At 34.5% G+C, this 14,969-nt stretch overlaps 1 protein-coding gene across 6 annotated transcripts in view; it reads left to right on the top strand.

The window, feature by feature from the left end:
- Positions 1–14,969, top strand: part of RBM26 (RNA binding motif protein 26) — a 65,067-nt gene that overhangs the window by 23,974 nt on the left and 26,124 nt on the right. For 5 of the 6 annotated variants that reach the window (XM_071806521.1, XM_071806510.1, XM_071806512.1 and 2 more), the window contains exons 10-17: positions 367–478; positions 1,261–1,420; positions 2,739–2,903; positions 6,358–6,489; positions 7,491–7,562; positions 10,655–10,783; positions 12,823–12,897; positions 13,540–13,710. In XM_071806521.1, coding sequence (XP_071662622.1) covers positions 367–478; positions 1,261–1,420; positions 2,739–2,903; positions 6,358–6,489; positions 7,491–7,562; positions 10,655–10,783; positions 12,823–12,897; positions 13,540–13,710 — 1,016 coding nt within the window. The remainder of the gene's footprint in view (positions 1–366; positions 479–1,260; positions 1,421–2,738; positions 2,904–6,357; positions 6,490–7,490; positions 7,563–10,654; positions 10,784–12,822; positions 12,898–13,539; positions 13,711–14,969) is intronic. The other variant, XM_071806527.1, reaches the window with a different exon arrangement.

Raw genomic sequence — 14,969 nt, 5'->3', positions numbered from 1 at the left:
GTGTATGCCATCTAATAGTAGAATGGAGGTGTGAGCAGAAATGTTGTGTGTTTCCAAGCGTTGTATGGGACATGGTGAATCAGTGAATGGAGTCATCTTGAGGTAGATGCCTTCTGTCACACCTCTTTCCTTTTCCTTTTGTATGACGTTACTGTGACAAAAAAACCCTATTATCTATTTTGATCTGTCGCAGCATCTGTTGGTAGATAAGAAAAGTTTGTGACCAGGAATTGATCCAGTTTGAGCAAGGATCATAGTCATTTAAAATAAACAGTTGTGCTTTCCAATGCAAATTGAGAGTACCTTTTTACAATCAAATACATAGAAAATACAAAAATATTGTAAAATCTTTTTGTCTGTTTACAGAAAAACCTCCCAATAAAAGTAGTATGAGAATAGTGGTAGATGCTGAATCCAGGAAAAGAACAATTGGTGCAGGGGATGGTGGAGTTCCTACAAAGAAGACTTGGTTTGACAAGTGAGTGCTCATTAACACGAGATTGACTTAATAGTTGGAATTCTGTGGAGCTCTTTTGTGTAATCTGAAGCATATATAAATCTATATAAATTACAAGCGAGTTAAACTGTGAATAAGCTAACTGTACTAAAGTAAATCACACCATAGTGTGGTCTGTATTTGACTGTCTTCTCTCAAAGGCAGTATAGAGGTAACTGAAGTTGCTTTGAGTGATACCAAGATCTTGTCCTTGAAAGCTGTAATGTTGTAAAAAACAGAGAAGCTGCAGTGTGATTGTTGTTAGGGCTGACTGATTTCAGTTTTGAAATGTGAATTGTATTATTGCTATTTTAAATTGAGTTGTCAGGTATGTTACTGACAGAAAATATAGGGTGCAGTGCTTAGCGTCCAGGTATACCGGGGGTGACAAAACGTTGGAAGGAATTTTAAGAGATTACTGGGACTGAGGAGTAAGAGTTATTGCAGACGTTAGTGGGGAGATTCCGTGGAATAGCGGAGGAATAGTTTTTGGAGAGAAGCAATGTAGAAGTCAGGGCTTACCAACACAAGCATCTTATTGTGAATTATCTAGTGGATTTATATGCTTGGGAGTATTGGTGGGGAAAACTGCAGGTATATGGACCTTTGACCAGTACTCTTCTACGCTTCTCTAAATTTACATTTTTTTTAAGTCTACAGATCTTTCTCTCTGTGTCGCAGATGCTCCTATGCAAACATATATAATTTAACATGGTGTTTTCTAGCTTGCTATGGATTTCTGGCTTGATTTTTATTTGTTGCAGGCAAAATTTTAACAGAACAAATAGTCCAGGTTTCCAGAAGAAGGTGCAGTTTGGAAATGAAAATACAAAACTTGAATTGAGGAAAGTTCCCCCAGAACTTAATAATATCAGCAAACTTAACGAGCACTTCAGTAAGTTCGGAAACTTAGTCAACTTGCAGGTAAGAGTCAACAAAGAGGTAGCTGCTAAAAGGAGAATGCCAAATGTTTTATAGCTGTTTCCCTGAAGGTGTTCTTATTATTTTCCTAACTTGTTTCTTAAACAAGATTTCATTGTTTTTTAACAGAATTGTCGTTGAAGAAGCAGAAATGAAATGTTCTAGTCTTTTTAACTTTTGAACAAAAGTTTCCTTACAGATAAGACTTTTAAGATACGTTGTTTGAAACACTGAAAATTGATTGGAAGTGTTTTTCCTCCACCCCTTTTCTCAAGTTTGGATCTGATATCATAAACCCTCTTTTTTTTTTGAGATAAATTGGGAGTGCAGAAGACCTGTATTTCTCACCCAGAAAGCAGTCCTTGTGATATAGTTACTTTCTAGTGCCATAGCAGTGAGGGTTTATCCCTTGTAGTTATTTTGTGGTGTATCCCAGTGACCCACATTTATAAACAAAAATAAGAAAATGATTAGGGAAACATACAAAAGAGATGCAAAGAGCTGAGGCCTAACTTGTGTTGATGTTAGATATTACAGGATGTATGTGTAATGTCAGTATTTCATATCCAGTCGCTAAGCTACTCTAATCTGATCTCTCATCATGTTTCACTGTCGAGAAGTTTCAGAAGGTAGCCAGTGTTTTCATGGACCGCTTTCTTGTTTGCATGGTGAGGTTTAACAAAGAGATGTAATAGAATATTTTTGTCCGTGATGATAAAGTACGAATTAAACCTCCTGTGCCTGTCAGAACACTGAGGGAGTTTAAATAATTGCTCTTAAATATTTCTAAAGCCTTTACGTAGTTTATCTAAGAATATGGGTCTATGAGCAGGCAGTATGATTCAGTAAGGCAAGTAAAATTGTGTGTGAGTATGCATAGAGAGGCTGTGCTCTTTGTCCAAAAAGTATAATTTTGTCCTTTGGAAGTGTCTAAAATATTATGTAAATGCTCAAATGAAACCAAAATGGACTTTGTTACATAGCTCTGACACTAGCTAGGACATTTATTAACTGACCCCTGTATTTTTTGTAATGATGCTTCCTCTTGTCATGTTTGCGCTTAGAAATACTGTTTAGGTGTTTTACTTCAGTTTGTTTTGGGTTTTTTAACTATTCTTTAAGTTTATTAGCTTAATCTCAAAGTTGCATCTTGACAACATGCTTTTCAAACAGAATCATGAAGGGCAAGTACTTATCTGCTGACCCGTATTGGGTTTAAATTGTAAGCTTCTGAGCCCTGAAACTAGTGATTTTATGATAATAGAAACACAAATGAAAAACCTACATGCAGTAGATTTTGTTCTTCTGTTTTCAATCTCAGGTTGCATATCAAGGTGATCCAGAAGGTGCCCTTATTCAGTTTGCCACACACGAGGAAGCAAAGAAAGCTATATCTAGTACAGAAGCAGTACTAAATAATCGTTTTATTAAAGTTTATTGGCATCGAGAAGGCAGTACACCACAAATCCAGACTACTACACAGAAGGTAAAGGGTCTAAGTCTATTCTATGTAGAATTTTATGTAAAATAAAATATTTTGAAACATTTTTTTTAAATATGTAGAGGAAGTAAACTAAGTCCTTTTGAAATAATGAAGACTTCGTGTAATTGTTTTGCAAAAGTTACTCTTTAATTCTAGATTCTTTGACCTCAGATAGAAGGTTCAGGAGTCTATTAGCAAGATAATACTGAAGGTATTTAAAGAAAACCTGTCTGTGACTTATGAAGAATTCGACTCTGTTGTCATCTCATGTGAAGCAAGATTTGATGCTACTGTCTGCTGAATAACATATATTTTGCTTTGACTAGTATAGACCTTTTTTTTTCTTCTGGTGGGCACAGTAAAGACAGCAGAGTTATATTTATTTTCTTGGAAGATAATCTCTTCCAAAAGGTGCTGTTTTTCTAGTCTTTTCTTTTTTCCTTTCCTCTTGAGTACGCATACTGTTTTAGATAGGAGAAGTAGAATTAGTTTTACACAAAGGTACTTATATGTATATACAGATCTATATACACATTTATGTAGAGAGAGAACACATGCATGCAACAGTGTAAGAGAAGAGCTGCATTAGAGACACTAATTTAGTTGAAATGGATCAGGGACATTTTACATTTTAAGTGGAGAGGGAGGAGCTTATCTCTCTTGTATCCAGTGACAGAACATGTGGAAATGGTTCAAAGCTGCGTTAGGGGAGGTTCAAACCTGATATTGGAAACCATTTCTTTACAGAGAGGGTGGTCAGACACTGGAATAGGCTTTCTAGAGGGGTTATCGATGCCCCAGGGCTGTCAGTGTTTAACAGGCATTTGGATAAAACCTTTAATAACATGTTCTAAGTTCTGACTAGCCTTGAAATGATCAAGCGGTTGGACTAGGTCATCACTGTGGGTCTCTTCCAGCTGAAATATTCTATTCTGCGTTTTTGGATCAAATTGCACAGTGGAGCACCTATTGGTAGTTGTCATGTGGATAGTAGCATTGGCAACTTTTTAAGAATACAAATCAACAGTTACTGTTGTGGAGCTTTGATTGGTTATGTGTGGCAAGCCAAATCAGATTTGTTAGCAGGTGTAATGGTACTACCCAAACGTAAGGAGAAGCTTGGATTTTCCCAGGTTGTGTAGATTATTGGATAGAGTATTTTCAATTAGCTCCCGGTGTAGCAAGTCTCTCTAAATGCTTGTGTATCTTGCATTGTTGGATTTGCTGCCAATATGGAACAAATTCTACACATAGAAGATTTGGGGCAGGCTCTGTAGAAGTTCATTTACTTATATACATTGGTATAAAGAACAAATGAGTTGTTAGAGGATTATTTCAATTGCCGATCTAAGTTTTGAATTCCTTCTTTCTCCAGATGGCAAATGTCGTCATCATTCGGAATCAGTGACCCAGTTTTCTATAGCAATCCTTCTGTAGAGCACATTAGGCAACAATTTCCTTTCTCTCCTTTTGTAAGAGAAGTCCTACTTTTTATCTAAAAAAATGCACTTTTAAGGACACTTATCTCACTATATCCCCAGTTACCATTCTTTAGATTTGAGTTTGGATTCAAATTCATAAATATCCTGATGTTTCATGTGAACAAGTGCTTCTCAAACTGCTCTTTATTTTGTAAGCTTGATTTACTTCTGATCAGCCAGAAGAGGGCAGTGGAGTATGTAATTTGAATTAACACAGTCATCACCTGTCTTCAGAGGGATAGCTTGAATAGTTACTGACATCGGCTTATTTGCTGTTTATCTTGGTACATCTTGGAGTATTAATTGTGTATTTCCAAACAAATATCTGATCTATATGTTTGTTATTTTGGAAAACATGAATTTTAAATAATCTTAAGGTTTTTAGTGATGTTACTAGCTTCCCACCATGCCACCTCTGGCAAATTAACCTTCAGAGTGAATTTCCCTTGATACCAGGCAATAGTATTAAGAGTTCCTGCTTCACAGCTGACAGCCTTTATCATGTGTCAGGAACTTGAAGTCTGTTGTGGGCATACAGTGACAAGAAAAATTTAAACAGAAAATTAAAACAATAAGTGCAATGCTTTCATCTTCCTCTGTCCCAAAATATAAAGTCACTAAGTCACTAAACAAGTGTTGTTAATTCATAAGGCTTTCAGAAGCATTAATATGTTTACTTGTCTTTTTATTGACATTAATATTTAGTAGGGTATCTGCAAGTAGTATGAGAACTTTTTTCTTACAGTACTTCTCATACTCTATTTGGATTTTTGTCAAGATTTCTGGTGTATTAATTAACTGCAGCTGAATTAATTTCACATGTATTAATAATGGTTTCCAGCTGGATTTTCTATGTGTCAGGCACTAAGGGCAGGCTTTTGAATTGTTTTTCAGTGTAAAATTAGTTGGTGTTTAAGTTGTCACTTCAGTAGTAGCTGGTGTGCACAATTTCTTAACCATTGCTATTTCCTCAGCAGGATTGCTTGTGGAAATTCTGAAAGCAGGGGAAGTACTTGATAAAGATGGTGGGAGTCAACCATAACAAATCATCAAATAAAAGGCTTGTGCCAAGAAGCAGAAATAATGTGCTCTCCACATCTGTGGTAGATAAAATAAGTAGTACTGGGCTTAAAAGGCAGCACAGGAAATTTGTTAAATGTTAAGAAACATTTTCTAATGCCAAAGGGTGCTGAAACACTTTTCCTGGAGAGCTGATAGGATCTCTTTAATTGGAAGTCTGTAAGAACCAGGTAGATAGATATTGTTGTTAATGACTTAGTTATAGTTGGCTTTGTCCTAGAATGGGGAAATGGGTTAGGTGACCTCCTGAGGGCCATAAATATGACAGGAAGCTTGCTTGGAAACTTTTTTTTTTTTTGGTCCTAAGTGTTTATGTTTTTGTCAAAGAAAAAAAAAGCAAGGTAAATATTAGTTGCTCTGTTTTCTGTTTCCTCAGTCCCAAGATTGCATGTCTCATTGTCCTTTGTTTTTTCTGTTTTGTCAAAGTTTAACACATAGGAGATGAAAAGTAACATTGGTGTGAAATGTAAGAGTCTTTGTGATACAAGTTTGTAATTCCACCTTTACATAGCTAAATGGTTGATGATGAAAGATTTGTGAAAGGAATGAGAAGACTGCTTATTACTTTTTGTTTGATTCTAAAAGGTGGAAATCAGAATTAAGGAGGCATGACTAATAGATACAGACCAGGGTGGTTTGATCACTTCTGTGAGCTGCAAGTGCAAAATAGATGTTATCACTGTATGCACTACACAAATAATCAGTGTAACATCCTAAGTCTCATGAAGTGTTTATTTATACCATCGGGTGAAAAAGTTATTGGATGATAGAAAGGAAGAAGTGTAAATCTAAATGCCACTGCAGCAATTTTGTTTTGTATTTATTGTACTATGTATATGTAGTGGCTTTTTGTTAATATTATGATGTGGGTTGTTTTTTTGGGTGTGGTGTTACAGGTAATACAACCCTTAGTTCAGCAACCAAGTTTACCAGTAGTGAAACAATCAGTCAAGGAGCGGTTAGGTCCAGTACCTGCAAGTAATATTGAACCTACAGAAGCACAGAGTGCCAATACAGAAGTCACTCAGGTATGTATGATAGTAAAAAAATCAGTTGCATGTTTTTCTTTCTGTAATAGGTTCCATAGTGTATTGAATGTATGCATTACAGTTACTCATATTGTGCAAGTGCATATTCTGCTACTTATAGGTACATCTAATTTGATTGAGAGTGGTGTTTACATGTTAATTTTCCTCAGCGCAATGATACTTGGCTTTCTTACCCAAGGGTGGTACTTCATTTTTAGTATCATAGATTTTTACTTAATTTTTAAAAAACCTGGAGACTCTATTTTGAAACCTGAAACTATTTTCAAAGTTGGTTTCTATCCGAAGAAATAGAAACTATTCTTTTTCTTCATATTATATCTGCTAAACAGGTAGAGGCATTAGAGACCGATGATCAGCATCTCAAAATGTTTTCAATATTTGTATGTCATCCTTAACACAAGGAAGAATGTAACTACAGCACCAATATGAATAATGACAGAATGTTGGCATGTTACTCTGATTAGAAATAGCCTTTAAATTTTTATTATATTAGAGGTATTTCATTATTAGCATTGTGCCACTACTTTAATTTTACTTCCAGAAAGAAAGACCACCACACTTGGGAAAACATTTGTGGTTTAAATTCAAACAACAACTTTCTGCGGTTGATGCCTGCAAATACCAGATTATAAAAGACAAAAAGTGAAATGTGTTTATAAGGGCCTGTGTAGATAATTCTGTGCTAACTAACATGTCATGGACTTCTTGCAAAAAATATGCAGTATGGTCTTTGATTCCAGATTTGGCTTTGTTTTCTCTGATCTATTTCTAGATGGAAGTATATTAACTATAAAATCAAATATCTAAAATACATTTTATCAACTGCTTTAATATTATTTTTCTTGTTGCTTAAAATTCTACAGTTTTATTAGTTAAATATGTTTTTTTCTAAATTTCTAACATTTGGGATTACAGAGGAAACAGTAAAATATTCAAAAGGTAAAATATATTTTAACTTTAATTTTGTTTTGTTTTCTTAGAATGTGACTAAATTATCTGTGAAGGATAGACTGGGTTTTGTGTCAAAACCGGTTACTCCAACAACTGAAAAGGTAAGAGTATGTCTCATTCTCTTCTTCTCACTTTTAGTTTCAGTAGAATTTTTATTATAAAGCCCTTTGTGTCAATATTAAGTTTGTTTCATAACTATGAATAAAGTTATTGGTTAAAGGTTAATTTTATGAAGTATAATATATTGAAACTTAGCTTAGCAGATGGCTAAATGGTTATAAGAAGAATAAAACGTTCTAGGACAGAAGCTGCTTTTCTGTGGTTTTTGTTTTGATATAGTAGATTCCTAGCTACATATGTTTCAGGATCCCGAGCTGTTAAAAGAATACAGAAGTAAATTTAAAATATAAATGCATTTTGACACTACATATGGATCTATTGAAAGCTTGTCTATAAAAATGTTTTTGGGATTTTGTGTCCTTTAAAACGTGATGTTATAAACATTTACCCCGGTATTTGATCTTACAATTTGCAGTACTTGTGAAAAGATAAAAGTGGAAATTAATCTTTATAGAAAGTACAGAGAGAAGTAAGGTGGGAAAGGTGCATCTGAATTGTGGTTTTGAGTTACACCTTTTGCCCATGGTTGCGATTTTCAGAACATGGAGGTGGTGATGTATTTACTTTAGCAGCGAAGTTTGTGATTAATGTTTCCAGGTCTACTGAACACCTTAAGGGACAGGCTTTATGGATGTTCGTAACATCCATTTGAGAAGACTTTTGGTAGGAAGGCAGCAAGTTTTATCTGGTAACAAGATTCCTTTGCTTAATTATGTATCTGTTCTGTTGGGAGTTGGCTTGACTGAAATAAACGAAGTATCCACCGTGTTTCACTCCCTGCCCCTACAGTATGGCAGTTAATGCATTTAGTGGCATCTAACAAGTAAAATTCTCTCAAAAGATACTATGCTGTACTCAACATTAAGTATTGTTACCTTTGTATATTGAGTTTTAGTTGTAGAAGATGTCTCTTTGATGCATTTCAAGCTAAGCAGTCCACCTAAATGGACTGATTTTGGCTTCTTGTCTGTATTCTTTTTGTTTGATCAGTTGCATTCTTGTTGCCCTAAACTAGTTGCAGATAAATATTTAACTGTGTATTCCAGAATGACATTTTAGATACATGCTCTATATTTAGTTTAGAAATAGGAAGTCTGCTTCAGTTTGAATGGAAATTCATTTTTTCTCCTGTTCCGCAAGAGTTGAGTTATTCTGAAGTGCTTTTCTGCAAAGAGTAAATTTGTGCTGAAATGGTTTTCTGCTGTGTTGTCTTGTAGTGCAGACTGGTTTTGATGAGCTGCTGGGCTGTTCAGTGAATGGGTTGTGAAGCAACTGTTTCCTTTGGCATTTTTAGTACGGTTCTGAAACTTGATTTGCCCTATTTTACCTACTACTGTCCCTTTACAAGGAAATACGTTGCTTAATTTGCAGTGACAACAATCTATAACCATTATAAATTAAAAGATTGTCAGCTGTCAAAAAAACAGATGTCGTGTCCTAGATTTTTTTTGCTTCTGTCTGATCGCAGTTTGTCAAGAACTTTACAGTAAGAAAATAGGTAGCTATGTTTCCCAAAGAGCAGGAAGAAAAGGAGATGAAACAGTCATTGTGAGGCCTTACAAGATCTGTATAGGGACTTAAAATTTATGAACTTCTGGAAAGATTCATGGTATTCTTCTTTGAATAGTATTAAGAGATTTAGAAGACATTAACATGTTGCTTCTTGCTCTTGTGTATTAGTTGATGCAGGTATATCTGCTGTGGCATCTCTCCTTATGCTAAAGAGATGAGGAAGCATTGTTCACTCTACCATGAAGACAGTTCAGGGCAAAAAGAGTGTGTCAATATTTTTGTCTTGGTCCTCTGTTTGTGATATAGCCTGTCCTGAAGCTGCTTTGTAATGGGAACTACGATTGGATTGTGTATACATTAATGTGCTTTAATAAGTTTAAAAATACTTCATCTTCTTTTTAATGGCCTGCTTAGAGCATCTGATATCACTTTTTATAATACCCCATAACATGCTTTGATTTACTTTTTTGTTCTCTTTGTGCTGCTTACTCTAGAAAACAATATATTGTGCGAAGAAATAGTATAAATAGCACAATGAAGTGAAAAGCTTTTGTATGAAGTGTTCCTGTTTTAAATTCTTCTTATCTCGTGATCTTTTCTGTCTTATGTTTCTTGGCTGTCTCTTTCTTTTCTTCTGTTGATGGGTGTTGTGTCTTATTTTATGGAGTGCATGGTGACCAATAGACTCTGCATGCAGCTTTTAATTTTCCACATATATATATATATATTTAAACTCCTGGAAATGATACCATTTGCATAATTGCTGTGATTCGCTAACAAGGTGGACGCCTCTATCTCCAGCAGTTAGCCATGGATTTATCAGTACTAACATGGCCAAAATGTCCTTTAAGGAATGTGATAACAGAACAGTCCAAATCTTCAGGTATTCTGGGGATGTACGTAGTATACTTTAGAGAGGGTGTATAGCAGACAACTGTGTTCTCAGTAAATCATGGAGAGATTTTCATACCTCATTCCAAATGTAGGAAAGAGAGCAGAGAGGCGTAGGAATCTCTTCCTTTGCTATACGATGTTGAAGACTTCCCTGTATTTGAGTTGCTTCTTGTTGATTGTGCAAGCTCTGCTTTGCATAAACTGCCTATAAAAAAAGAATTATTCTGTCTACTTTGGACCTTAGTCTCTAAAATTATGTTCATTTTTTGCTTGGAAAATTCATGCAGCCATGAAAAATGTATTTTAAACTTCAAAACAGAAAAAAGAATCTTCAGTTATTATTGGTAAAATCTCAGTCTTCTGTTTCCTTAATTATGCTCAAATACATAACATATTATGTATTTGAAACCTGGAAGTACATATGAAATCTCAATGGAAAGGATTTGTAGTCTTATGTTTAGAATTCTTATATATCTGGTATGAAGCTGCCTCTTTAAAAACTGTTTAACTTCAGCAACTCCACATATAATGGTTACACCATTTTTTTTATATTCCATATTATCAAAACATACAAAAGAAAAGACGCTTATATATTTTTAAGCACTCACTTTTTTTTTTTTAATTGAAATTCACTGGCAAAAAAAAATAAAACAATTTCCTCCTATAGGTTTTATCCACTTCTACTGGCTTGACAAAAACTGTGTACAACCCTGCTGCTTTGAAGGCAGCACAGAAATCTTTGCCTGTTGTTTCCACTTCCGTGCTAGACTCTAATGAAGCACAGAAGAAAAAACAGGTAAATTAAATATACTTCTTTATGAAATGGACCTAGATTGGGAACTTGTGACCACTAGAGATAGTGCACTAGGTATATTCATCTCAAGAGCACAAATGAAACTAGTTACAAGATAAAATTCGTTTCAAAGACAGAAAATTCAGCATTGTTTTTTATTTTTTCAGTGTATGTTCAGGCAGTGTAAGCAGGTTTAAAACTTTCTGGAAGTTCAAAATGCGAAACACTTCTACCTGGAAGCAGGATCTCCATGTTGAGGCACGAATTGTCTGTTATGAGTGAGAAGGAAGTGTAATGTAGTCACTGTTCCTCTCTCTTAAGCCTCTCTGGAACTGACCTTTTTCATTCAACTGGCCTTTATTCTCACTGTGTTTTGTACTTGTGACCAAAATTATTTCTGTACTTGAGAGAACTCAGAACTGTATGACCCTGCATTTTATTGTTTCCGAAATATAGTTCTGCTTGCTTAGAATTTTCGAAGAGCCTGCTAAAGCTTCTTTTTCAGGTTTATTCTTATCATTTAGAAAAACTAAATATAAGACAATGTTTATCTTACCGGTTTTGAACCACAAATTAAGAGTTCAGTACTAAGTTAGATTCAAACATAAGTATTGAAACCATTAAACAAAAATTTTAGCCCATTGGTAAACTTCAGTAACTGGTGCCTAACATAATTTGAAATAGGAGTTTGTAGCTGCATGTCAGTTGTGGGATTGATCCAGACTTTAAAGAAATCACTTCTGATTTTGGGATTTCATTTCATATGTGTCCCCTAAAACATGTTTTTCAGAATTAGAGCCTTTACCTTTCAAGTTAAGATGCCTGTGAAATGGCAAAAAGCTCGTAATGAAATTATTGACTCATCATAACAGCTGTAGGGGTTTTTTGAGAGAAGACTGGCTCTTCTTTCATGTGCTCTTGTGCTCTTTCCTCTCTTCAGAGGTTTCTATTACAATATACTAGTATTTGTGGAAAAACATGATTTTTGGGACTCACTCCCTTCTTTCCTCCTGTCTCCCTAGTTTTTCTTAGCATTCTTCCACTTGTCTCTTTTTCCCTTTCCCTTCAGAAAAATGATTGCACACTGTATTGCAAAACTAACATTTCACGCAGCAGAAGTTGTCAGTATTTGGGAAGACATACAGAAACATTATTACTCTTTCTTTTTTACATCTGTTTTGCCTTTACACTCTTTCTATAAGGTAATGCAATTGCAGTCTGATCCCAGTTGATTGGTGATCTAGAGGTGCAAAATCACCTTCTTCCTCTCCTCTTTTATCCCGTTAAACATGTTGGTATCAAAGCTCTCAGTTGCTTTCTACAAGTATCTTGCTATCTAAGACTTAAGCATTCCATGTCTGAGAGCAAGAAGCAATTGCTTTCTCAAGGAGCATTAGTGGGAGCTGAGCACAGCAGCTGTGGCATCTCCTCCTCCTTCTCCTTTTGAGTGCAATGTGTCACGTATTTATCAGTTTCAATTCATTTTGATTTGCCCATTGCAATGTCAAGGTTCTGTGTTTAGCAGCTTGAGTAGTAGTACTTGTCACTTCCAGGTTATAGTAGTCAGATGCAGGAGGGATGGTTTTCTTTGGGTAATATTTTAATTTTACAAAATAGAATATTTTTTTTTTTTCTTATAACTGTACTGGTGAATGTGTTTTAATTGATGGACTTAATTTACAGTTGCTTTCAAGGTACTGTCCTTACACATATGACTCTTGTGTGTTGTACCACTTGTCGTAGTGTATTATATTGCCTTTCAGCCTTCAGTGGAGTTGTGTAAAGGGTTGCTTTGTACGTAAGTAATAATGAATTCTTTCCAGCACAGATCTAACTAAGAAAGATCATTAAATCCTTCACTGATTTGTTGATACATTGTTTTCCAAAATATAATTTGAAATGTTGCCTATTAGTACCTTGAGTTTCTGTTACAAATTTTTTCTTTGTTATTGTAAGTTACTACTGTATAGTTATGTATATTTTTCTTCTGGCATTTTTTTTTTCAAAATCTAGAAACTTTCTGTAATTTTTTATGCTTCTAGGAAGCATTACGACTTCAACAAGATGTGAGAAAAAAGAAGCAAGAAATCTTAGAGAAGCACATTGAAACACAAAAGGTAAAATGTTAGCATTGAAGTAAGTTTGTCATTTGGTTGTAAAAATCTCAAGTCAGTTCTCTAAAATATTTCAGAATTTGTAAGCATGAGCTACAAAACTGACCTATAAAATAAGCATTTGCTTAGAAGGGTATCATCACATTGTTTTAAGTTTAGACTTTTAATATAACTTGTCTTGTTAGTTCACTTAAACTACAAGCTTGTGCAATTTTAGTTAAAATTGCCTAATTTGGGTTCCACATGCAAATGTTTTTTGGGAGAAGTAGAAACCTGAGAGTTCTACTTGACAAGAGCGAGAGAGATTCCTGTAGAAAGGTGTGCTTGACTGCACTTAGGCTTAGGAGGAGAAAAAGACCAAAATGTTGTTTGAGTTGAATAAAAATTTTGAAATAATTTAAGTATGTTGAGCATACTTGTCCAAATGAAATGGAGATAGCAAATGCTCAGTAGCATATGAATTAGAGATTCGAGGATTTTAATTTAATATAAGCTGTTAAAAGCCCTAGATGTTGACTTTGAAGAGCACAGTAAAAGGAATACAATATTCTGTTTTTCCATTAGTTGTAATGAGTATTGGAATACAGATCTTTAATAGTACTTGTGAAGTAAAAAGATTTATTCTATTTTTTTTTAATTGGATAGATGCTGATTTCAAAGCTGGAGAAGAATAAAACCATGAAGTCAGAAGACAAAGCGGAAATCATGAAAACGCTGGAAATTTTGACTAATAGCATTACCAAGTTAAAGGATGAATTAAAAGGTGTATCACCAGGAGGAGGGGCTCCTTTAAAAAGCATGAAAACTAAGACTCAGGTACTCAAGTTTTGGTCAGCTTTTTAATAAAATGAATTTACCTGCTTTTGTCAGCAGAAAAAAATATGCAGCTACATCAGCAGTTTTTAGAACCATACTGGTTTAATTTTGAAGTTCTTTTTGTTTTTGAAGTGAGATTGGTTTTGTCCTCTTTTTAAAGGAGCATAATTAATTTTAAAACCATGCTGTTGTCTAAAAGGTTTATCCACCATTACACAGATATTTTATCAAATCAAAAAAGCCCCCAAATCTTGTGATTACTTCTGTTGCCTTATCTGATCTTTTGTGTTTAGTCTATCGTTTTCTTAACTTTTTAATAGAAATAATGAAAATAGTATTTCTTCTGCAAAAAGATTATCATTATGCAACACAGATATTGTCTGGTCAGGTTTAATACACAAAAGAAACTGCTTTGTGAAACTAGTCAAACACTGATACATAACTCTGTGGGGGTTTTATGTCACTGAAATATTTCAGTATTAAGCCTTTTAGATTAAAGACTGTACTGCTCAGTTTTCCTTTAATCTGTCTACCCATGTTTGGGTTCTACCTGTGATAGGAGTTCCCCTCCTTTGCTGTCGTTCTGGTTAGTATTTGGCTAAAAACAGTTTCCTAACTGCTCAAGTACACAATTATATTACATTTTTAAAATGCAATATTTTGCTTTTTCTAGAAGTACGTGTTCCTAAGCAGGTTACAAGGAAATTAAGAATTAAGTGAGACTTTGAGAAATAGCCTTTTAAGAAATTGATGTGTTCCCTTAAATACATTACAAGCTTTTCTTGCTTTGTCAAGTCAAGAAGTGCATGCTAATAAAAGAGTAGATGTTTGTCCAGGTGTTTTCCAGTAGAAGACAAAAAGTCTTGCACTTGTCATGCTGTTTTCATTCAGATATTAAATCTTCAGAATGCTTAGTCTTCTAATGTTGAGGATGTTTTTTTAAAAACCTGGTGTAACATTGCAACCCAAATTTACTTTGAATGAATCATTAGTTTTCAGTTTGAAAGAGCATTTCTACTGCTTTATTTTACATAGAAATATAGGCATTTGAAGTAAGTGCAGTGTAAGTTACAGTGATGTACAGTTTTGAAAAGAAATATCAAAAAGAAATACTGAAATGATCTGTGTGTACTCACTGTAACTTCTTACATTGTTCATCAGTCAGGAAAAAGTTGAAGCAGTTAATTTTTATCCTTAACATGGACATAAATTATAATTTCTGGAAGTCACTTTATACTCCTTAAAACAAATTTAGTTTC

Source organism: Patagioenas fasciata, chromosome 1 (genome assembly GCF_037038585.1).
Source record: "Patagioenas fasciata isolate bPatFas1 chromosome 1, bPatFas1.hap1, whole genome shotgun sequence".
Taxonomy (NCBI): domain Eukaryota; kingdom Metazoa; phylum Chordata; class Aves; order Columbiformes; family Columbidae; genus Patagioenas; species Patagioenas fasciata.
The sequence above is the reverse complement of the archived record's forward strand: the minus strand, read 5'-3'. Positions and strand labels throughout refer to the sequence as shown.